The 25757-nt window shown below is 36.5% G+C and overlaps 1 protein-coding gene across 1 annotated transcript in view; it reads right to left on the reverse strand.

The window, feature by feature from the left end:
- The window catches only part of MAP4K3 (mitogen-activated protein kinase kinase kinase kinase 3), a 184945-nt gene that overhangs the window by 72161 nt on the left and 87027 nt on the right, over positions 1 to 25757 (reverse strand). The window contains exons 3-4 of the mRNA XM_028117156.2: positions 16141 to 16231; positions 3540 to 3604 (exon numbers count right to left, since the gene is read on the reverse strand). Of these exons, the coding sequence (XP_027972957.1) occupies positions 3540 to 3604; positions 16141 to 16231 (156 nt within the window). The remainder of the gene's footprint in view (positions 1 to 3539; positions 3605 to 16140; positions 16232 to 25757) is intronic.

The following is a 25757-nucleotide window of genomic DNA, read 5'->3' on the forward strand; positions in this document are numbered from 1 at the left end:
CTGCCAAGAGCCATCAAGGACCTGAAGCTTTCTGCCAACAGCCATGTTAAGTGAATCAAGGTTAAAGTGAATTCTCGAGCCCTACTCAAGCCCGCAGAGGACTGCAGTTCCAGCCAAATAGCTAGACTACAACTTTATGAGAGAACTTGAGCTAGAATTGCCCAACTAAGCCGTTCTTGAATTCTTGACCCTAAGAAACTGGGACATAATATTTGCTGTTTTAAGCTGCTAACTTTTGGGATTATTTGTTATACAGCAATAGACAACTAATACAGTTCCCTCTTGTAAGATTTAAAATTTTAAAAAATCATATGGAGTGATGGAATTAAGAGCAGTAAAGCAATATAAAAATTGGTTTAATGATACTTTAGAAAGCAGAAATTAAAAAAAAGAAAGAAGTAACAGGGTAAAAAGCAGACTTCGCAAATTCTGCATGACAGATCAAAATATGCTGTGCATACACATATAAAAAAGCAAAATCCCACAAGCATTAGGGTTATTAGAAAAGAAGAACTTCTCTTTCACTAGGTGAGGTAACCCAAGTTAGTACACTACTCCCACAGAATGACAATGTGATAAAAGAGAGAAGAGAAAGAGAAACACAAAGAAACGGAGGTATCTGTCTTATGCAGCTGTGCAAGTAGAGAGCCCTACAGACTAGCCAAAGAGGAGTATACACATTGCCATGAGGAGGTCTCTTGGTGGCAATCAAGATGCAGTCAAGAGTGAATAAGGAGGGCGCGTGGGTGGCTCAGTTGGTTAAGCGACTGCCTTCGGCTCAGGTCGTGATCCCGGGGTCCTGGGATGGAGTCCCACATTAGGTTCCCCTTGCTCAGCGGGGAGCCTGCTTCTCCCTCTCCCTCTGCCTGCCACTCCTCCTGCTTATGTGCTCTCCCTCTCTGTCAAATAAATAAATAAAATCTTAAAAAAAAAAAAGTGAACAGGGACTGGGGTTTTGTATAAGCATGTAAATCCCTTGCATGTATATTTGAGAATATCCAGGGTGTTGCAAATTATCGTTTCTTCCACTGACCAAGTTGCTGATCAGTATAAATAAATCAATATTAACAAATTCATATTACTTTGTTATTTCCAACATTTGGTTGAAATGGAATGACAACAATCATGGCAAAACTATTTCTGTAACTAAACTGGTCTTCTTGCTTCTTCATGAAGATAGCAGAACCAGACACCTAAGAGCAAGAATATATATCTGATGGAATTACTTAACAATCTGAGAAAGACTGAAGAAAAGTATGCTTAAAAAACTAAAGATGTAAAAGAAGGAGTGAAAAATTACAAGAGAGTAAGACACAAATATAAAATGAAGGGAGACTTGAAGTAGAACCAAACACTTTCTAGAAATGAGAAAAACAGTCACCAAAAATTAAAACCTAATAGATGTACTAACCACAGCTGTAAAATCAGTGAACTATAAGATGGTTATGTGTATCCTCAGTGCTCTGAGGGATTAAAAAGTGCAAAATATACAGTTGAGTTTAAGAGACACAGAGAGGGCACCTGGGTGGCTCAGTTGGTTGAGCAACTGCCTTCGGCTCAGGGTCATGATCCTGGAGTCCCGGGATCGGGTCCCGCATGGGGCTCCCTGCTCGGCAGGGAGTCTGCTTCTCCCTCTGACCCTCTCCCCTCTCATGCTCTCTCTCTATCACATTCTCTCTCTCAAATAAATAAATAAAATCTTAAAAAAAAAAGAGACAGAGAAGGTCTAATGTAAATCTAACTGACATTCTAAAACGAGAGATCAGAGAGACTGGGGTAGAAAAGATTTTAAGAGATAATAATCGATAACTGTCCAGGCTTGATGAATAAATTAAATCCTGATAAGCACTTTAAGTCCTCAGCAAGAAAAGCAAATGCAAATCCATGTTTAGATACTAAAAACACCAGAAATTAAGAGAAAAAAATCTTAAAATCGATTAGAAAGGAAGATTACCTGAAAAGGATTAATACGTAGAGTGACAGAAGATACCAACAGCTATAGAAGCTAGAAGACAGTGGTCTAATACATTCAAAATGCCGACAGAAAATATCTGTCTATACTACACTTAAGTTATGACTGAAGAATGAGGGTCAAAGACTGAGAGTGCACCCCTAGAAGACCCAGCTGAAAGAATTTCAGGACAAAGGAAATTAAATGAATATGAGAAAAAAATAGTAGATAAATTAATCCAAATTAAGACAAAAAAAGGGAAATAGCCTTTTGAACTTTGAATAGCTTTCAGAAATACTGTGTATGTCCTGCAATGCAAAATAATGCCAAATATTTCTCAACTTTCACTGAACCTTTGAAATCAAAATGTCATTAATAAAAAAAATTCTCAAATATAAAGAAGAGCCATACTTAATAAAAAAATATTCTCAGGAAAGAAACAACTTTTCATAAAGCAGAAATGTTCTCATGTTCTTCCACTTGGCTTTCAAGGCTCTCCATATCCGACCCTACTCCCCATATATAGACCCTACGCCAATGAGAGTGATCGCACATGTCACACCTTCATGTCACTGTATTTCATCTCCTAGGAGGTACTTCTACCCCTTCTTTCTACCCAGAGCTTATGTATCTTTTAAAGAACAATTAAAAACCCATTTTCTTCACTAAGCCTTCAAAAACAATTCCAGACAATCTATCATTTCCTTTCTCCCATTCCAACTGTAGTTAGTAGTACTTTAAAATACTATTATGTCAATCTTTATGGTAAGCAATATCCACACCAAGAAGATACAGTAAAATGAAGTGCAATGGAGAGAGTAAAACTCCTATCCAAATAGTCTTTTAACATCTGCTTTATTACAATCAGCTGCCAAAATTACTTAAGAGGCCCTAATGGGAAAATCTGAGCCCAAATCCCATATCAAGAAAAATGAAAAAAATTTCCAAAATATTTTCTCGTAAAATTGACACGACTTATTTTATTTTACATTAATCAAAAAGCACAGCTCCAGTAAAAGAATAAACCTACTCTGCAGTTTGTGACAATAACCCATTAAACAGAACCAGAATGGGACAGAGAGAGAAAGAAAAGACCATAAACACTGCTATTGTACTTTACAAATCTTTCTTACATACTCCACTGAAATCTCAATAAAAAAAGCTTTAATAATTTTTAATTCCCCAGAATCTGGTATTTAAAAAAGTAAACAATTTAATTGATGCTTCTTGAATACACGAGAGCAAAATCAATTCTTTGTATTAATACTACTCGTGTATTAACTGGATATTCTTCTGGCTTAGTGTTAACTCTCAAGGCCTTTACATGTTTCTTACAAATCTGAGTTTGAAATTTTGAACTAACTATATACAATATGTCTTCTTTAGAATTAGCAAATAGTTCAACTGCATATTTTTGCAACTTATAATGCAAATGCTCCTTTCATCCGTATAGATCTTAAATTCTTCTATATATCTAAGTAACAATAAAACATACTTTCCTCAAAACAACATTAATGCTTTAATATAGTAAATAACTATATTTTAAGAAATTCTACTTAATGTGTATAAAACATAACTTTTGTCTTACCATGATAAATATCCTGTAAAGAACCACCTCCACAAAACTCCATGCAAATCCAAAGTTTATCTCGCCTGTAAAGAGAAAATAGCATGTATCACATTGCAACAAGTATTGTAAGGTTGTATCATATAACCTTGAAAAACCACATAAATGCAAAGTGCTAAGAAAAAAGCTAATCTCTATGAGTAAAAGAATTACTTAATATGTTATTAAACTCAACCCAAGGCTTTAATCCTTAAAAATACACCATTTGTAGGATATAAAAATGTCATCAGCCACATCCAAATGAGAGGAAATTTCTCTTTCGTTAAAAGCTTCCCCTCCCCTATACTTTACCCACCTACCCCAAGATAGTTAAATGTTATAAAAGTTAAATGTTAATTAAAATGTTCATACCAAAAACTATGCAGAAAATTCATTACAGAATACATCTCAAAGCATATCACTTTAATAGTGCCGTCATCAACAAAACAGATAAAATGTATATTTTACCCTCACATCTAGATTCAACAAAGGTCTTTCGAAAATAATCTGTTAAAATTTATCACTGTGTTTAGATAGCATTTCTCTCTCACACTCAAGATACCATAATCAGTCACAGAAGAAATGATTAGCAAAGATTTAATAGCTTATTCCTTGTTCAGTCTTCACTATTTCATCTCAAAATGTATCAGGAAATATACTATTCTTAGGGTTCAGAGATGGAATAAAAGTCTTTGAACTCAGCAAGTTCAACTGAATGCAGAAGATTCTGCCTTAAGATGTCGGTCTTTTTCACCATTGCATTCACAGTACCTAGAAGAAGAGCCAGCAAATGAATATTTCATAAATGAATGAATGCAACAGTGACTGAAAGAATAAACATATGGATTAGATCAAGAGTCAACCAACCAGAGCCAGTGGGCCAAATCTAGACTGCTGCCTGATTTGTACTGACCAGGAACTAAGAATGGTTTTTGTATTCTGAAATGGTTGGGGGGCAAAAATCAAAAGAAGAATATTTCTTGACACATAACAATTACATGGAATTTAAATTTTAGTGTCCATATAAAGTTTTATTGAAACACAGTCACACGCACTTCTGGCTACTTTTGTACCAAAGCAGCACAGTTGAGTAACTGTGACAGAGAAAAACAGACAAAGCCTAAAATATTTACCATACAGTCCTTTACAACAAAGACCCCTGGATTAGATTATAATTTGATTAAATACATGATCCAGGCATGTATAAAGTTCTATAAGAACCCAGAGGTAAGAACACCTAGGAAAGTCAAGGGAAATCACTAGGGAGGAGGTATCATTTGAGTTCCATCTTGAAGTTAAAGTAGGAATTCATCACAGAGACGGGAAAGGGGTCTGAGCAAAGAATGAAAATTTGAGAGAAGATGCCACACATGAGAGACTGTGGGTAGTTTAGTGTGAGTGGAACACAGACTAGCTGAAGAGACAATGGCAGGAAAGGGAGAGAGAACAGGTTGGGTCACACTGTAAAACAATACTTGTTCGTACACTCCTCAGTTTAGTTACCTTCATCTGGACGGTCTCTACTTTGTCAATGTCTTTTAAAACATGGCATCCAGAATCAAGTATTATTCCAAGCGTTGCATAAACAGTGCAGCTGTTATCAGGAGTAAATCACACATGGTGGTGGTGGTGAGGTTAACCAGACCTAAGAGGTGAGCTGACTGGGTGAGTGTGATGGGACAATGCAGCATGTAACAAGGGAACACAAGTATCCGAGCATGAAGGTCAGCAAACTTAAGAGTACAGAGTGAAAAAACACCGTGATTCTAGAGGCAAAGCTGAATATCGTGAAGACCAGAAGAAATCTGAAGTCACTCTAGTATCTACTGCAGTATGAGCTAGCTGCCCAGTGGCCTGGTTTTAATAACTCTTGGAATGGAAGCCGAGTGCTGGCAAGATGTGTGGCCTTATCCAAAAGGATGAAGGCATTTATGACTGGTGATTGCTACACAGGGAGAAGTCTAACTACCTCAGAGACTCTAACAATTATCTCCTTTATTTGAACACTTATATTTCTACTCACTTGGCTAAAGGCTATCTTCAGGTTCTTAGCAACTGCTCTAAAAACTGCTGGTTTGCAAGGCTGAAGTTTAATTAAAACCTCTGGATCTTTTTTGTGTAAAAAGTAGTCGGATGATTTTCTCCAGCTCCACATTTACCTGGTTCATTAAAAATATGCAGAGAACTTCATCCTGATTTGTTAAATCTCATTCTTTAAAAAAAAAAAAAAAGTCTTGATTCACATAATGTGCTTCTGACGTGCATCTTATTAGCTCTCCCACTGTTTTACTTAAAATACTTAAGCACAGACAGTGTGACACACATTTCTAATTGGAAACACCCCTCTGTGCTGGTGCCCACAGGCCCTTGGAGTGGCTGACTGGCAAGACCCTAAGCGGGAGTCTACCTTCCAGAGGCATCTACTACAAGGGCTTTGCTTTTAAGCTACTTTGATCTGTGAGTGATTGTACTAATGAGCTTAAGGAATGTTAGAAATATCTTTTTCACTGATGACATAAATGCTACTCTGTATAGATGGCTTACAATTACCATTTGGCACCTCTCTGCCTTTGTTTAAACTGAGGTGTAAGACTGGCAAGTCCACCAACCAGTAAACTTTGGAATGCTGCTTCGGCTCCAATTTGTTATGTGTAGATGCAAGATACCCCAGCCTGTTCTCTCTGGGTTAGCTGAATCCTTCCTCTAAGAACAGTGATTCTCAAAATGTGGTCTGGGGGCCCCAGAGGGGAGAGTCTTTCAGGGAGTCTTTCAGGGGCCCAGCAAAGTCAAACCATTTTCATAATAACACTAAAAAGTTATTTTCCCTTTATACTCTCATGAGAATCCAGAGGAATTTTCCAGAAACTAGACAAAGTGATGATGATGTCATCCCTCTGACAGCTACTGCAATATGTGCTTATGTATTCCTGGTCCAAAATTTTCTGAGGTTTTAATTTCTAATATAGTGAGTATCAACAGATATAACCCACATAAACAAAAGCTCTTTGTGGTACTCAATAATTTTTAAGAGTGTAAAATAAAAGGGGTTCTAATACCAAAATGTTTGGGAACCACTGCTCTAACATATTTTCATGTCTGCCCCAAATGACTCTTTCATGTAAAATACCTGTCCCGGGTGCTTCAGGAACAGGTACTGGGGACTTCTCACACATCTTATAAAAACTGGGGGGATGGCTGTTTTGGCATGTGCTCAGAATAAAATGAAATAACATGTAAATTGCTTTGTAAAGGACCCAGAATATAAACCCAATAAATGTATGCCGTTTTCTATTCCTTTTGTTATAATTCATCTTGTAGTATATTTATGTAAGTCACCTAAGTTGCTCCTGGAATTGAACCAAGGTATAAATAAAACTGGCACATTCTTTTTTAATGAAAAAAAAAAAGAAGAGAGATGGGATTGACTGACATGACTTCTTACTAAAGTCATGCTAATCACCACTTCTTTCTTTTAAGTGCTCACTAATTATCTGATTAATAATTTATCCTAGTGGGGGCTTGATGACTGACATCAAATGCAACAGTCTGCTTTGTAGAAATCACGTTTTCATTCCTTTGCAAATTGGTCATTGCTGATCACTAATATTTTGGTACCTCTCCTATTTGTCAAAAGACACTCAGTGATAGTGGGTACCAATGCCATCTGTTAACTTTTCAGTATAACAAGATATAATTAATATAAGTCTAAAAGCTTAGATTCATTTAAAGTGTCTAGCTGTTCTATAATTATCTCCTCACCTATCTCATGCTTCAATTCCTTAATTTTTTTTTACCCTTTCCAATTTTTTTTTAAAGATTTTATTTATTTATTCATAAGAGACAGAGAGAGAGAGGCAGACGGAGAAGCAGGCTCCCCGCTGAGCAGGGAGCCTGATGCAGGACTCGATCCCAGGACCCTGGGGGATAATGACCCGAGCTGAAGGCAGACGCTTAACCATCTGAGCCACCCAGGCACACTACCCTTTCCAATTTGAAAACAATTCTCCTCAGTAGAGAAAATGGACACAGGAAATGAGTTCTCTGCTTTCTTACATATTTCAATATTACATCATCCTCCACTTGATGCTGTTCTATTCCCTTTCCCATCCTGCTTTAGAACATAATTTTCTAGTCATTCTATGAAAAATGACTCTCCAAACTTACAAAGGAAAAAAAATCAGGATTTGAAAAAATACATACTATATACATACTTTACTTTTTAAGATGCCTAAAATACTTTCTATTTATAACATTCTATTTAGTTAAGTCTGGAATTATCAAAAAAGGTTGAATATTCAGAGTCTATCAGAAAAAGGACTTCCATCTATCACATGAATGTCCCTCTTGTGATGACAAATCTGCATCTGCTGGGGCTCCTGGGTGGCTCAGTCGTTAAGCGTCTGCCTTCAGCTCAGGTCATGATCCCAGAGTGCTGGGATCGAGCCCCGCATTGGACTCCCTGCTCTGCAGGAAGCCTGCTTCTCCCTCTCCCACTCCCCCTTGCTTGTGTTCCTGATCTCACTGTCTCTCTGTCAAATAAATAAAATCTTAAAAAAAAAATGTGCAACTGCTTTTGGTCATTCACCAAGCCATCTGCCTAAAAGGAAAAGGACTCAAGTCAATTGGCCCATTTTATGCAGGCGAATACATTCTAAAATCTTTGTCCCTAGACGTATGAATTGAAACAACCACTGAGGTAAATATTCGGGGTATCACTACAGGTATCAAATTTCCTTAGAATTCTTCTCTTATTCTGTAAAGTTGTCTATCTTATAAGGAATAGAAAAATAAATAAAGGGGGAGGAGTTCACTATTTTAATCTTCTAGTTCAATGTTTACTAGAGCATATAGGAACTAACATTCTAATATTAATTCTATTTCACTGAACTGACAATCTTATAATTTCTAAAACATACTTTTTAATCTTCCCATACGTTGTAACACATCAGACTTAAAACCAATTAAACAATATAGAATTATTTATATATTTTGCCCAAATATAACATAATTTAAAAAGTAAAATAAAGGGGCGCCTGGGTGGCTCAGTCGTTAAGTGTCTGCCTTCGGCTCGGGTCATGATCCCAGGGTCCTGGGATCAAGCCCCGCATCGGGCTCTCTGCTCCGCGGGAAGCCTGCTTCTCCCTCTCACACTCCCCCTGCTTGTGTTCCCTCTCTCGCTGTGTCTCTCTCTGTCAAATAAATAAATAAAATCTTAAAAAAAAAAATTAAAATAAAATGTGAGCAAGGTCACCAAGAATCCGCAGCTCTAGAATGTCTGCTAGAAACTGGCATACCAAATCATTCTCCCTGAAATGGGACGGCTAGCCATGGCCCCACACTGTAGTCCCCTGATCCCTGTACTTAAGGGTTATCTTGCTGAACAAAAGCATCTGCCAATAGCTACTCCACCATATTCAGCAAAATAATTCAATTCCTAACCAGAACTATCAAGGTGAAAAATAGAAAGTTTAATAACTGCTAGCTGTTTTAATATAGGATAACTTATTTAATGTGAACTGAATTTAAAATGTTTTGGTGCATTTTTTTATTTTTTTAAGATTTTATTTATTTATTTAGAGTGAGCGAGAGTGTGTGTGTGCACATGAGCAGGGGGAGAGAGAAAGAATCTCAAGCAGACTCCTTGCTGAGCATGGAGCCCAACACAGGGATTGATCTCATGACCCCCAAGATCATGACCTGAGCCAAAATCAAGAGTCGGACGCTCAAATAACCCACCCAGGTGCCCTTGGTGCATTTTTAAACAGACATGCAAAAACTACGACATTTCAAAGGTTATATAGTAATTCATCTATCTGCTTCCCCTTTAATAATGAGGAATAGTTCTGTATTCTGGGATACAAGGTAACCTATTTATCTGTAATTATACTTAACATCCCCCAGTTCTACCTATGAATTTCCAAAGAATGGGTGACTGGACAGCAAACCTATGTGAAGTATACTTCCCATAAAAAAAAAAATCAATGTACAGTTAAACCAGTTTTAGAAATGTCACATACTGTAGTCTTCTCTTGGAAATTAACAATGCCACTTATATTAAAGGCTCTAAGAAATCCTGCAGTGAGGCAGGGGGAGCTGACAGAAGGAAAGAAGGAAAAGGTGGGGAGGGGAGACAGAAGAGAAGAAAGAAAGGAAGAATGGGGATGGAGAAAGCTGGCAAGTGGAGAAAGGGGAGGAGGAAGAAGGAGATAAAAAAAAAAGGAGCAGAGAGGAAAGGGGAGAAGAAATAAAACATCTTTAATTTTGTATAGTTCACCACTTCCCCAAATTATTTATTCCATAGACCCATTTGTTTCAAATCACGTATCAGCATCCCTTAGAACTAATGTTCTGTAGCAAACACCCTAGCGATACTGGTGTAAGAAGGTATTCTCATAGAGAGTTCCACCAAATTTTTTGCTTAAAGCAGTGGTTCTCAACTGGGGGTGATTTTGCCCCTCAAGGAGTATTTGTCAAAGACATTTTGGGTTGTCACAATTGGGGAGATGCTACTGGCATCCAGTAGAGGCCAGGGACATTGCTAACTATCATATACACATTTGAAGCAACTGATATTACTATTACTCCTACTGTACTTGAAGGAAACAAATGATGCTTGTGGCCAAACATCATGTATAACCAAAAAACTTAAAAACAAAATAGGAACACTGGTGGAAAACTGGTGAAATCAATATGAAATATCTTAGTTTGGCTAATGGTATTGTACTGAAGTTGATTTCTTAGTTTTGACAAATATATCATGGTTATGTAAGATGTCAGCATTAGGGAACACTGAGAAGAACTCTTTGTACTATCTTTACAACTTTTATGTAAATCGAACACATTCCAAAATTAAAAGCTTCCTTTTTTAAAAAAAGAGGGTAGCTAGTTATAAATTAAAGTGAACTTAACTATAATCTTTATTTCCAGTGTAAGCATTCAAAAAAGCATTTCCAGTTATTAAGATCCTGTGGTTTCTTTCTCTCTCCCTCACCTCTAGCTCTAAAAGAAAGTTTCTCCCAGTTTCTATACAACTCAAGAGACAACCATGTACTGTAAAAAAATGAATTTACTCTGTCTCAATCCCCTATACACGGGTGCATCCTCCACAGAATATATCACTCTGTGTTAAAACCTTTAGCAAGTATGCTCAATACCTACACATCCTAATTAAGGGATAAAAGGTTCCATTTGGCCACATCTCCATAGCCTTACCTACTGCAACTACACCCTTTCCCTTTAAGCTCTAATATGAAACTATTAGTTGTCTCCCGAGTACCTCATGATTTTTTTCATGCAGGCATTTCTGTTGCCAGAAATTAAGCTTTTCTACACACATACATGTGCTAGAGTAAACACCTACTAATACTTTAACACCCAAAATTTAGGAATCATATTATTCACAGAGTTTTCTCTGATTCCCTTACTTTGACAAAATTATATTTTCTACCATCTTCACCACTTTGGATCTTTCGTGGAAATTATTATGGCACCTAGCGTATTATGTTGCAATTATTTGCTTATGTGTATTTCTTCTATTAGATTATGAACTCCTTAAAGGCAAGGGCTGTGTTTTATCTGTCTTTACATCTCCAAAAACCAATACAGCACTCTATACATCCTGAGAAATGTAAAAACACTTTATGAATAATGGTGGTGATTTACAAATGTTATGAGATAAAATTATGCTCATCCAAATTAGTACTCTTGATTTCAAAGGTTTAAAATATCTGATCCAGGGGCGCCCGTGTGGCTCAGATGGTTGAGCATCTGCCTTTGGCTCAGGTCATGTTCTCCAGGTCCTGGGATCAAGCCCCATGTGGGGCTCTCAGCTCAGCGGGAAGTCTGCTTCTCCCTCTCCTTCTGTCTCTCCCCCTGCCTGTATGCTCTCTCTCAAATGAATAAATAAAATCTTTTAAAAAATAGTAATAAAATAAAATATCTGATCCAAATGAAATTTTTTACTGTACAGTTCTGAACTATTGGCTTATCTTTTGAGGAGCATTTGTTGTTTTTCAACTGCAGGTTTAAAAGTCAAATTAGAGAGAATTGTCTCAATTTTGTTGATTTGTTCTGAAAGGGTATGTTGGGCTAGGAATGCTTAGAAGGAACCTAAAGTTAAGAGTCATCATTCACTTAAAAAAAGCAATAGTTAAGCTCTACTGGGAATAAAGAATAGGTCTATGATGATTTAAATCTGTTGTTTTATAAATACACACATATCTACAGAAAAAATATACACCAAACCAGAACTACTTACTTTTGTTAACTTCAGAGAGACGTTTTGTCTATCCAGTCCTTGTTGTACAGTTTAGGTACTTAGGCATTTAAAAGACATAGGCTTTTAATGATATTGAAGAGAGGAATAGGGAATTCCCTATTAAGAATAACACTAGTGGGCGCCTGGGTGGCTCAGTTGGTTAAGCGACTGCCTTCGGCTCAGGTCATGATCCTGGAGTCCCGGGACAGAGTCCCGCATCAGACTCCCTGCTCAGCGGGGAGTCTGCTTCTCCCTCTGACCTTCCCCCCTCTCATGTGCTCTCTCTCTCTCATTCTCTCTCTCTCAAATAAATAAATAAAAAATCTTTAAAAAAAAAAAAAAAGAATAACACTAGTGGGGGCGCCTGGGTGGCTCAGTCGTTAAAGCGTCTGCCTTCAGCTCAGGTCATGATCCCGGGGTCCTGGGATCGAGCCCCACATTGGGCTCCTTCCTCAGCAGAGAGACTGCCTCTCCCTCTGCCTGTCGCTCCCCCTGCTCATGCACTCTCTGACAAATAAATAAAATCTTAAAAATGAAAAAAAAAAAAAGACTAACACTAGGTATTCTGTTTTTCAGGAGCTCAGTTTCAGTATTTCTTAAAAGAGGCTTCTGAACTTAATGACGTCCTGGTCATCGATTCAGTGAATTCACAGGGTAAGTTTGATTCCCTGAAGGGGAAAGTTATTAATAGTAAAACCACATTAGCTCAATTTCCTCAATTTTTTTTTGGTCTAAATTTGTTATAACAGGCTATGACACCAAGAAGAAGAAAGTTGCTAAGAACAGTATATATTTTAGAGGGTTTGTATCAAGTTCAAAAAAACAAGCTCATTGTCTTTTGTAAAATCATTTGGTAATGAGAAGGAATCCAAGAAACTATGTTCCCTTTGAGATGAAATCTGGCCTTCCCAGACTGAGTAATATGGTATACCAAAAAGACAGCCAGCCAGGGATCTGCAGAGCCTGGTTTAAATCCTGGTTTAAAACCAGAGCCTGGTTTAGATCCATCCATTTTTGGATGACTTTTAAAGAAGTCATTGACCCAGCACCCCATTTTCTCATCAGTAAAAAGAGTGGGCCTAGTGACAAGACCCCTTAATTCCTTCCAGCTCTAGTACCTTGCAAGTCTAATCATTAGTATTCCACACTCTAAATTTGGCTGAGTCTGGACTTTAATTAGGAAAGAAGCGAAGAATCACTATAGAAAAAAAAGAACTAGAGAAAGAGGATTAATTGCTGCTCTGTGTTATACTATTGTTTGCTTTCCTATCATTTTCATCAGCTATGCCAGTTACAGAATAAAATCATCTATTTAAACCAGCATTTCTTATGTTAGATCATACAATTCCAAACTAACACAGATAGCTCTATTGAAAAAAATGACTCTAATTTTGTCTCTTTTACTTTGGTTTCTGGGCAATTTTGCTCTGCATATTCTTCTATTTGAATTAAAAGTACCCTTTAAAAAATTCATCTAGCTATACACAAAACACGAATTTGTGCACCTTCTGTATGTACATTATGCTCCAATAAAAAGTTTACTTTAAAAAGGATATTCAGAATATAGTCAGAATATAGATTTCCTGAAATCTAAAAGTAAATACAATTTTTGTTAAGCATAACCTAACTGGCTCTCTCGTAGCATGTCTAGAAGTAAAAGTTAATGGGTGTGTCACTAAAGAGTTGCACTATTTTGCCCCAAGCCAAAACCAAGATTTATCAATAAAAATGGATACAAACTCAAGAGGAATTCACATTTTGATGGGTAACAAGAACAAATTTTTTGCTGCCTAACCTGTGTAGGAGGACTCGTCCCTAAGTAACCCAGACAGTCAAATGTCCAGTTTTAGTTTAGTGTTAGGGTTTTTTTTGGGGGGGTGGGGGGAATTGGCAGTTTATTTCCAGCTCTCTGGCAAGGAAGAGAAAGACTAAGTCAAAAGTCATGTGATCCATAAGCACACTATTACAGAAAGAACTAGAACTCTACTCTGTCAATAACTAGAAATTAGAGTGTAAACTAAATACTTGGTATTAAACTCTCTCAAGCATCTTATTTATAAAATGGAAATAGTATCTACCAGAGTAATATTAGTAACAGTGTTCTTGAAAACATCAAATGAGACACCAACATGATAACACTTAAAAACAGTTAAGAGGCAGTAACAGTAATAGTAGCAAAAGTAGTAGTAATAGGGGTTAGTATTTATGGAGTATTATATTTTAACCACTGTTCTTAACACTTTACATGTATTTACCCATTATCCTCATAGTTATCATGTCATGTGTCTATTATTATTCCCATTTTATGGATGAGGAAATGGAGGGTCAGAGTGGTTAAGAAATTACTTAGCAAATTAGCTATAAGTTATTCAAATAATAAATGATGGAGTCATGACTCAACCAACCTAAACAATCTGACTCCAGTACTCAAAAGCTCTTAACTATCGAATATGCTACTGTCTCAAAGGCAAAAAGACCAAGGTTGCCATATAAATGGATGGGGCTATCCCAGAATAACAGATTAAGCTTCGAATGGTCCCATAGTTCCAGAAGACTCAGACCATGCTTGAAAAATACTCTTAGATCAAAGACCTGTTTGCCCTTGGGGGAGAAAAACATTTTGTGATGCTTCTCAATTGAGTATAAGTAGGTCATTTTGTTAGGACCAATAACAGCAAAATTGTTTTGAAGTGATGATTTTAACATATTGGCACAATCGATTATTTCTGTCACAAACTTAACTATTTTAAAAGACTGCTTTTGGGGTGCCTCGGTGGGTGACTCAGTCTGTTGAGCACCCAACTTTTGGTTTAGGCTCAGGTCATGATCTCGCGGTCAGGGGATCAAGTCCCGTGTTAGGATCTGCTCAACAAAGCCTGCTTCAAATTCTCTCTCCCTGTCTCTCCCATTCACTCTCTCTCTCAAATACGTAAAATCTTTATAAATAAAAAAAAAGAGAGAGACTGTTTCTTTGACCTGATATAGTAATTGCCTGTGCTGGATCTGTCCATAAAATAAAAATTGATGCAGAAACTGTGTACGTTACTATTTGAACCACTCACCTTTAAAGTGGTTTTAAATTGGCTGTTACAGAACCCATTCAAAATGTATTAACAGTCATTGACCTGGGAGTAGTACCTGTCCCTATGTTAACTGAAATCTCCATTAAACCCACTCTTCAAACTTAATGAAGGTGGGGCAATCAAAACTGTTCAAGAGTGGTTAGAATCAAGAAGAGCTGGTCTGGTTGGCTTTTCGCAAGCTGGAAAGGAAAGAGGGCAGAATTGCCCTGTCTCTTCCATATGCTGTGCCTACGTCAGAAGGGAGAAGTGTTTTTTTGGGTTTTTTTTGTACCTGGATCATAGGACAATGGAAGCTGCAATAAGCTACTTCCTTATATCTCTTACAGTATATCAGAATAAAATTTTAAGAGTTTTTTTAATACATAAGAAAATAGTTGGGGCGCCTGGGTGGCTCAGTTGGTTAAGCGACTGCCTTCAGCTCAGATCATGATCCCGGAGTCCCGGGGTCAAGTCCCATATCAGGCTCCCTGCTCAGTGGGCAGTCTGCTTCTCCCTCTGGCCCTCTCCCCTCTCGTGCTCTATCATTCTCTCTCTCTCTCTCAAATGAATAAGTAAAAATTAAAAAAAGAAAGCATTCTCCAATCCTCCTTTTGGGAGGAACCTTAAAAACAACTAGGTAACAGCATTTAGCTCATAACTGCACACAGAAGCGAACGGAAAAACAGGATTTGACCTCGAGGTCATCCCCTATGGACCATGAGCTGGGGAACCCAGCACAGTCCTGCCAAACCAAAGAGGCCTCAAATTCACGGTCTAAATTTACTTTAAGACCTGGGAAAGAAGTCAGTGAAATAATTACAGTTCCTTGTCCTTTGGACAAAATGAAGGGAAGGGATGATGCAGTACCCTGAGGTTAGAAGCACAAAAGAAGGAAAAAGTCTCTACTAAAACCCTAGCAGTTAGAAGTGCTCCTGACTTTCTAAATCCACCACTTCCTAAGTCCAGAAATAAGGGGCAACAGAATGGCATGTTTAGATCTCTAGTCTACCATAGGAAGACTAACCATAAAAAGTCAACTTTTACTCACCAGCCTCCTCAATGAAACCACATCCAGAATTCCCAAGAGGACAAGAGACAAATCACAAACTATAATACTGGTCACAAAATTAACATAAACAGGTCAGAAATAAAAATTTCATTCACATGAAAATATCCTGTATCTTCAAACCATGAAGAAAATTACAAGACATGCGATTAGAGCTCATTTTGTTGTGTATCAGGTGATGGGAAACAAACAATGTACCTGAGATAGCTTCCAAAATAAGCAACAATATTTGGGTGTTTACAGTCTTTCATCATAATAATTTCTTGCTGTACAACTGCAAAATCTTCTCCTAGAATAAAAAACAAGCATATTGAATAGTTAGTAGTAAGTTTCAAAATGTCAACTTGTTCCAAAACATAATAATGTTACTGATGTTATATTTAATTACAGTCTCAGTCTTGACAGAAAGTACAGTGATTAAAAGCGTGAACTCTGGTCCCAGACTATCTAGATTCAAATACTAACTCTGTCCCTTACTAAGTTGTGTGAGCTTGAGCAACTTACTTGGCCTTTCTGTGCCAATTTCTTCCTCTGCAAGATGGGGATAAAAATAATAACTTGTCTCATAGGGCTGCTGGAAAAGTTAAACGGGCTAATATATGTAAAATGCTTAGAACGGTGCCTGGTACAGAATAAGGGCTATGTAAGCATATGCTATTATTAATATTATGCCTTGGACATAATCATCATATAATTCACTAGAAAACATACATGGCTTTGTTCCTTTATTAACAAGTAACACTTAATACAATTTAAGCACGAGGAAGTAATTCTTTTTTAAGTTAGGGCAGGAACGCTTATCCACCAGGAGTGTCAAATACACCTCCACAGGCTCCAGAGTGGAGAGGCCTACACCCCAGCAGTACTGGATTACCAGATGGCCCACATACACAGGCTTCTCCTGGATTCACGGGCCTTGTTCACCAGCTGTACTGGGATGCAGAATGGGATTCAATTTACCATCGGACTATTAGTAAATAAGCTCTCTCCTCCTACTCCCTTCTTGCCCAAATTCTTCAAAGTAAGATCTGGCAATCCTATAGCAGTGTCACACGCTCTGGCTCCTGAAAGAATACTTGTGATAGAAACAGAACTGCAGTGAATGCAAATGTGGTGAACCAGAGACTGTGCAGAAAGAACAAATGGAAGTACTTATATTCAAATGAAAGTAGTTGTGCGTTACTAATTCAGTTTTTTATTGGTGGCAAAGTAAGAAACAGGTTTCCCAAGTTACAGCTCAAATCGTATCAGGTCATTATGTCATCAAGCCCTGACATTTCTTGCCTTGGCATTTTTCTACTATAAATGTAACTGAGACTTAAAGTAGCCTAGCCATGAACCACTTGAACCCAGTGTCAAAACCTACCCTACCGCCCCAATTACAAGGGAAGAAGTAACAGAGAAAAGAGTATGTCAGGTTCTTAATTTCTGCAATGAAGTGAGTCAAAGATTTCCAAAGGAAAAACAGGAAATTTTTATGCTTCCAAAATTTCGGAAGAAAATCACTGAATTAGGATCCTCTTCTGAGTTATCAAACCATTAAGAATCCCTGATTTTCATTATATTAAGAAAAATCCAATTAGAAATAAATTTTAAAAATCTAATTAGAAATAATAAAACCAAATAAGACTAATACCAATTTTCAGGGATATACTAAATACTTGGAAAGTTCTAAATTTTGCTTTTTCACCTCCTTCTCCACTGTACTTTCCCCAAACCAGGGGAAATGAGGATTACATGAGATCAAAGTTGATCTAGTCAGAATGAACCCTAGGACTTTAGTCTGATGGTTAGAGGATAGCAGCTCTCTTTCTGGGGGTAGTCACTGCACATCTTCAAAGGGAGCCCATTTTAGAATAAAGTTGATCTGTAGAAATCACTGAGGAGAAACAGGAAAACAGGGGAAGGAGGAAGGCTTCCTTGAGCCTCTGTAGCAAGCCTCATCTGCCTCTGTAAGCTTCAGATATACCTGCACATGATCAATAAGTTCCCTGAATTGTTTAAACTACCTTGAGTTGTGGTTTCTGTTACTCACAACTGTAAGCATCGCATCTTCTACTGTGATCTTTGTACATATCATAGCCCTTATGACACTGCATCAACGCCTGAATGTCTACGTTCTCACTAGAATATTATATCCTCTAGGACAGGATTTTGCCTTAATCATCCATGTATCCCTAGCAACTAATATGTGATCCATAAAACTGTTGCCTGAATGAATCTATGATATGACATAATTCCTCTACATGTTGACTCTAAATCAAGAATGTCTGTTTTTGGTTTAATTTCAACCAGTTATTGCAATATTTTACACAATTGCTTATTTGATACTCCTTTGTTTTACAAAAACCTGTGAATGGTTTTAAGTCTTCAACTACATCTTTCCCAGAAAATGGTGTTAATCCAAAGTGCCTCCTTTTTCCTATGAAGTCACTTTCTAGTGATTATGAGAATGGCCAAGTTATATGCAACATTTTTGTGGGGAAAAAGATTTCAAAGAAAAAAAGCCACAATTCAATTTTTAAAGGTAACTGAAAAAGCCAGATTTGGGCAGGAAAAAAGAAGAGTCTCTATACAGCAATAATCCAAAAGAGTCTAATAGATTTAAAGTACTTTCTTCAAAGCTCCAGAGAAATATACTCCAAAGAAAAAACAGGTACTCCTACCCCAAATCCTAGCACACTTAATTGGATACTAGTAGACCAGGATGGTTAGGATAGATAATCTCTAAAAATTCTTTCCAACTCTGAGAGTCTAGGATTTTTTGATAAAATTTTTAGACATTAAAGTGAAGAATACATCTTCCACAAAAAGGCAGGCAGGCAGGCAGGCAGGGAGGCAGGAAGGAAGGAATAAGGGATGGAGGGAAGGAAGGAAGAAACCCTAATTGAGAAAAACAGGCAAGCCTACGAGCAGAGCAGATCATGAATAAACCAAGTAAACAGGCAGAAAAATACAAAAACTTGAGAAGTTCTCAGAATAAACATAACACATATTAAGTGTTCAACAAATGTTAACTATTTGCAGCAGGCTGAATAATGGCCCCAAAGGTAGAAAGGTCCTAATCCCTAAAACCTGTGAGATTACCTTATAAATGGAAAGAAGGTTTTTGCAAATGTGATGAAATTAAGGATTTGAGATGGGGAAATTATCCTGAATTATCTAAATGTAATCACAAGTGCCCTTGTAAGAGAGAATCAGAGGGAGACTTGAATTTAAGATAAGAAGCAAGATGCTATGCTTTGAAGATGGAGGAAGAAGCCAAGAATTAAGGAGTGCAGGCAATGGAGCTCTAGAAGCTGGAAAATGTAAGGAAACACATTCCCCCTTATAGTCTCCAGAGAGAATGCAGCCCTGTAGACACTTGGATACTGACCCAGTGAAACTCACTTTGGATTTCAGAATTCCAGAACTCTAAGAGAATAAATTTGTGCTTTTCAAGCCACCAAGTTGGTGATAATCTGTTACAGTAGCCAAAGGAAACTAATACACTGTTACTGTCAACATTATTATTGTGACAGAGCTGGCTAGCCATTCACAATCTGTGTTCTCCCTTCCACTGTGTAGAAGTTACTGGTGGGAGGCAATCATCTAGTCAAAGACAACACTTCCCTCAGGGTGAACACTAATGTGTCCGAGAGACTAGTTCTTGCCAATGCAAAGTGAACAAAAGTAACGTGTCCTTGTCCCACTATTTATTTCCCTATCAGCAAACTACATGACACTGTGAGGCCCCAGGAAATGCAAGAAGTCCGGGTCCCTGAGTCACTAAAAGGAAGAAAGTCATCCAACAAATTGAGCATCTGCACTGCACTATTACATAAACTTGAAATAAAACTTGATTATGTTAAGCCACTCATATGTTCTAGTTTAGTTATTACAGTAAACATTATCCTATGCTGATATAATAATTACCATCCATTTGTAAAAAAGGTCCGAACTGTAAAACGTGCTTCACAAATGTTTTCGTGGATTAACAAACAAGAGATTAGTTCCTCTATTTAACAGAGAATAGAACCAGATTATAGGCATTCTCTCTATTTTGTATATAATGCTTTCCTGTAAACAGCTATATTTAGTCCTATGTGTGAGAACAAAAGAGGAGACTTGAATGTCATGGAGGTGGGTCTTTCCCTGAAAACTATGATAAAACACAGAATCCCTAATACCTCCTTGCCTTTTAGATACAAACTGACAATCACTGTATTTCCAACATTTCACAAAATTCTTGACTTTTTCTTCAACAAAATAATACATAAGTCGAATGCATATGTAACTGACTGCCATTTTGGTATGCCTAATTATTTTCACTGGTGTAAACTGGGGACATTTATAAAGCCTACTCTTCTTACATTAACATAAGCATTTGAATTAATAAACTATCCACTTATTTTATAAAATTGTAACTAAAAATTTAATAAAATAATTATACAAGTACTGTTCTTTGGATGAATATGGTGAAGCTGTCAAAACAGAACTAATGGTGGGAGGCAGAGCTGTCATTTCGTTCTGCGTAACAGCTTATGCATCTAATTTCAAGTCATCATATGAAGGCAGCTGACACGTCTCTCTTCACACTAAAGAAGTAGAGGTTATTTGAAAACCACACCAGGAAAATTTAAGGATTATCTCTGTTGAGTGGTGAACCAACAGACCAGTATTCAGGGAACCAAGTCTTAGTCTATTTGTAAACTGTGTATCCTATTTCCTTTCTGTCCCCTGTGAAGTAAACACAAATTTACAGGTCATCCTCAAATGCCCTTTGTTTTCTTACTTTGTTTCCTATTTCCTATTTTGTTTCTTTGCTTTCTTATTTTCCTTTTGTCATCTTTATGTCTCTCTTCTAAATGTTTAACATCTTCATAACCCTAATAAGCTGACATGGTTTGACAAATGTCATTATAATGAAATAATTCTTTGCATTATCAACAGTAATTTAGCACAGCAACTGACAACAGAGCAAGTTAGAATTAAAAATGCTTTTAATTATCATTTCTTAAGATTTTAAAAGCAAGTTTTCTCAACTTGTTATACCTTCCAGCTTATAACTCTGTGAAGAGTGAAGAGTGTACGTTTGTGTATATATGTTATTTGTGAAAATATCTAATGCTTTAACTTGGATAAAGGTGAATAGCTACTCTTTGTATAGTCTCTCAGTCTCTCTTGAGAATATATTCAACAACCACAATACACTGAGCAGCAAATGTGATATAAAAAGAATGTGCTTGAGACTGGAGGTAGAGTTTCAGAAATGAACAAGACTTTCCTTGACTTTAAGAAACTTGGGGGGGGAATTAAAATTTGTATATACTAACTGTAATAGCTTAAAGTCAAACCTTAAGTAATTCCCTTATTTCTAGAACATCAAATCTATACTTGGCTACTGGACTTACCATATCTAGCAATTCACCATATCTAACACAGTGTCATGATAAAGAATATGTACTTTGGAATCAAAATATTGATCTATGAAACCTGATTTCACAAATTTCTAGTTGTATGATCTTGGGCAAATTCATTCATATTCTCTCTTTTTCTGAATTCAGGTTCCTCATAAAAAGGAGGTAATAGTGCCTCCCCCTCTTAAGGTTATTTGTAAGGATTAGATGAAAGAATACTTAAATACTTAGAACAAGGCTTCACACATGTTCATTACTATTATCTGCTGTTATCACCACCCAGTAGGACTTTGTAATTTTACATTATTTCTCCTACTATTCTCCCTCTTCACTCTACTTCAGCCACACAGTCCTCCTTGCTTTTCCTTGAATACCATAAACAAGCTCCTGCCTCTCAGCCTTTATACTTTCTATTCAGACTACCTAAAGTGCTCTTTTCCTGCCAGATGGCTTGCTTCCTCACTTTTTTCAGCACTCTACTCAACTGTTGCCTTCAAGGTGAGACCTTCTCTAATATCCCTATGTAAAATAGCAACCCACAATCACAACTCCACAAACACCATTACTGCTCTGTTTTTCTCTATAGCATTTACTATAACTAATATACTGTATGTCTACTTATTCACTGTGTCTCCTCCCACACGATAGGGACATTGAATATTAATGAGTCAATGAATTATTCTGTAAGTTCTAAGCAGCTGAAATCCACATGAAGGGAAAAAAATAAGGTGGATAAATAGTAAAATACAAAATTCTTATTATTTGTAGTATATATGATTATGTTCCTGGAAAACAAGCAAACCAAAATCAACTGAAAAAACAACCAGAAACAGTATTTTTTAAATCCTTAACAAATTAGAATATATCAAATTAAATTATAAGGATAAGCTTTAAAACTTGTAGGCCATAAAGTATTTTGGGAGATAAAAGATAAAAAAATGGAAAGACACTTCACTTTTTTTTTTTTGAAGAGAGATACCATGTGTGCACGTGAAGGGGGTAGTGAGAGGGAGAGAATCTCAAGTGCAGGGCTCAATCTCATGACCTTGAGATCATGATCTGAGCTGAAATCAAGAGTCAGACGCTTAACCGACTGAGTCACCTCAGCGCCCTGACACTTCACTTTTGAACAGAAGAATTTACTATGGTAAAGATTGCAACTATCTCATGAATTAATCCCTGAATTAATGTAATACCAATCTAATACCAACTGAATCTTTTTCTGAACATTAAAAAATTAAAATTATATTCATCAGAAAAAATAAACATGGGAGAACCATTTTGTAATTGGCATTACTTTAAAATAAGTAGCTCTCATTTAAGAATTGATATACCCAGAAGAATTCTCAGCTATTTTGATTCTTTATCTACCCTGGATCACACTAAGTGTCCTCTGCCACAGAGATAAGGAAAAGAAATAAAAAGCATCCAAAGTGGAAAGGAATAAGTAAAATTATGTTTGCAGTTGACATAATCTTATAAGTAAAAAAAAAAAAACAAACAAAACTAAAGATTCCATAGGACAACTGTAAGCACTAAAAAAAAGAATTCAGCAAAGTTGCGGGATATAAAAACAACATACAAAAATCAGTTGTGTTTACATACTTGAGCAATGAATAATCCAAAAAGGAAATTATGGAAAATCTCAATTATAATCTCATCAAAAATAATAAATACTTAGAAATAAACTTAACCAAGGAAGTGGAAGACTTGTACACTAACAACTACCAAATATTGCTAAAAGAAATTAAAGAAGAGATAAATAGAAAAATATCCCATATTCATAGGCTGGAAGGCTTTATATTGTTAAAGTGTCCTTACTACCCAAGGTAATCTATAGATTCAAGGCAATCCTTACAGAAATCCCAGTGGCATTTTTTGCAGAAATAGAAAAAACAACCCTAAAATCATATGAAACCACAAAGGATCCTGAATATCCAAAACAATCTTGAAAAAAAGAACCAAGCTGGAGACCTCACATTTCTTGATTTCAAAACATACTACCAAGTTACAGTACTTACAACAGAATGGTACTGGCATAAACACAAACATACAGACCAATGGAACAGAAGAGAGAGCCCAGAAATAAACCCACACATATATGGTCAATTGATTTTGAACAAGGGCACCAAGACTACAGAATAGGGATAGAACAGTCTTTCCAAAAAATGGTGCTGGAAAAACTGGATATCCACATGCTGAAAAATGAAATTGGACCCTTATCTTACATCATACACAAAAATCAACTCAAAATGGATTAAAGACAAACTCAAAACCTGAAACTGTAAAACTTCTAAAAGAAAACACTGGGGGAAAACATAACATTGGTCTTGGCAATGATTTCTTGGATATGACACAAAAAGAACAAGTAACAAAGGCAAAAATAGACAAGTGGGACTACATCAAACTAAAAGGCTACTGGCAGAACCAGGAAAACAATCAACAGAGTGAAAAGGCAACCTACAAAATGGGAGAAAATATCTGTAAACCATGTATCTGATAAGGGGCTAATATCCATAATATATAAGGAATGCCTACTTCTCAAAAGCAAAACATCTCAAAACACCCTGATTAAAAAATGGGCAAAGGACTTGAATAGACATTTCTCCAAAGAATACATACAAATAGCCCAGATACATGAAAAATGTTCAGCATCACTAATCATCAGGTAAATGCAAATCAAAACCAAAATGTGGTATCAACTAACACTTGTAGGATAGCGAAAGGAAGGAAGGAAGGTAGGCAGGTAGAGGGAGGAAGGGAGGGGAGAAAAGAAATGAAAAAAAATGTTGGTGAGAGTGTAGAGAAATTTGAATACTTGTAAACTGCTGCTAGGAATGTAAAATGAAACAGCTGCTATGGAAAATGGAGTAGAGGTTCTTCAAAAAAACAACAACAAAAAAATAGAGCTACCATATGATCTAGCAATACAACTTCTGAATATTTGCCCAAAGGAACTGAAATAGGATCTCCGAGAGGTATTTGCACTCCCGTGTTCACTTCAGCATTATTCACAATAGCCAAGAGGTAGAAACAACCTAAAAGTCCACTGATGAACAAACAGACAAAGAAAATGTGGTGATATATACAGTGGAATATTGTTCAACCATTAAAGAGAAGAAAATCATGTCATGTGCAAAAACATGGGTGCCCCCTGAGGATGTTATGCTAAGTGAAATAAGCAGTCTCAGGATGATTACGGCAAGATTGCACTTATGTGAAGTATCGAAAGTAGTCAACAATCACAGAAACAGAAAGTAGAATGGTGGTTGCCAGGAGCTGGGAGAGAAATGAGGAATTATTATTCAATAGGTATAGAGTTTTAATCATGCTAGATGAAAAAGTTCTAAAGATCTGCCGTACAACACTGTGTTTATAGTTAACAATACTGTACTAAACACTTAAAAATTTGTTAAGAAGGGTAAATATGTTTACCACACACATGTATGCACACATGTGCACACACAATGTCCTATGGCCAGAGAGAAAAATTTAAGCTTAGACTATGGGAAACAAAGAAGATTTCCCATGCCCATCTTACAGGTACTTCATTCACAAACCTTCCTGCTTCCATTCTATTTTAAGCACAGAGAAGTAGGAATGTCCATCTATGCTATATGTAAAAGTATTTCATAGCTAATTTTAATTTACCTTTGGTATCTGCTATCTTTAAAAATACATAATTTATAAAACTGCATTTCATATTATAGAAACAATAAATGGAATTAACAGTATTTCAGTAATCCATGGCTCACTTCCCAGAGCTGTTATTCTCTTATACAAGCTGTCAACCACTGTCTCAAACTACCAGAGTACCAAGAAGTACCAAAATCCAATTACTATCTTAAACTACCAGAGGACCATGAAACCCAACAGCTGATTTTAAAAAGATGAGAACTGACTTTAAGTAATTACAATATAAAATTATAAAAGTTTTTTGTAAAACCATAGAACTAGGTAACCAATGTTTAGTTTTGGGAGGAATACTCAAATCACAATTAGTACCACTCAGAAATATAAAGGAAGTATTTAATAATCCTATGGACTTCTCAATATTCCAATATAAATGAAATTAATTATGATAGCAGTATTAGTATTCTTAAGGGTTGCACATAAGAAAATGACTCTTTAACTATAACGTCTAATGAAAATACCTTACAGTCTATTTGTTTGGCCATCTTTTCCTAAGTGTTCATGATTAACAATGCTTAAGGTATCATTCAGATTTGCATAAACTGTTACAAATCAACTTTGACCTTGGGTTCAACAGGATCAAAAAGAAATTTCCTTGCTGAAACTAAACAGTAAAAGATCAAAATATCCTGATCCACGTACCAAGAGTTTCCAACAGATGATTAGGTTTAGTTTTTGGTTTCAAGAAAACAAGATTTCTACTCTTTAAAAAAAACAAAACCA

The sequence above is a fragment of the Eumetopias jubatus genome, unplaced genomic scaffold (genome assembly GCF_037043125.1).
Source record: "Eumetopias jubatus isolate StellerSeaLion01/CBP00866 unplaced genomic scaffold, mEumJub1_p1.0 scaffold_9, whole genome shotgun sequence".
Taxonomy (NCBI): Eukaryota; Metazoa; Chordata; class Mammalia; order Carnivora; family Otariidae; genus Eumetopias; species Eumetopias jubatus.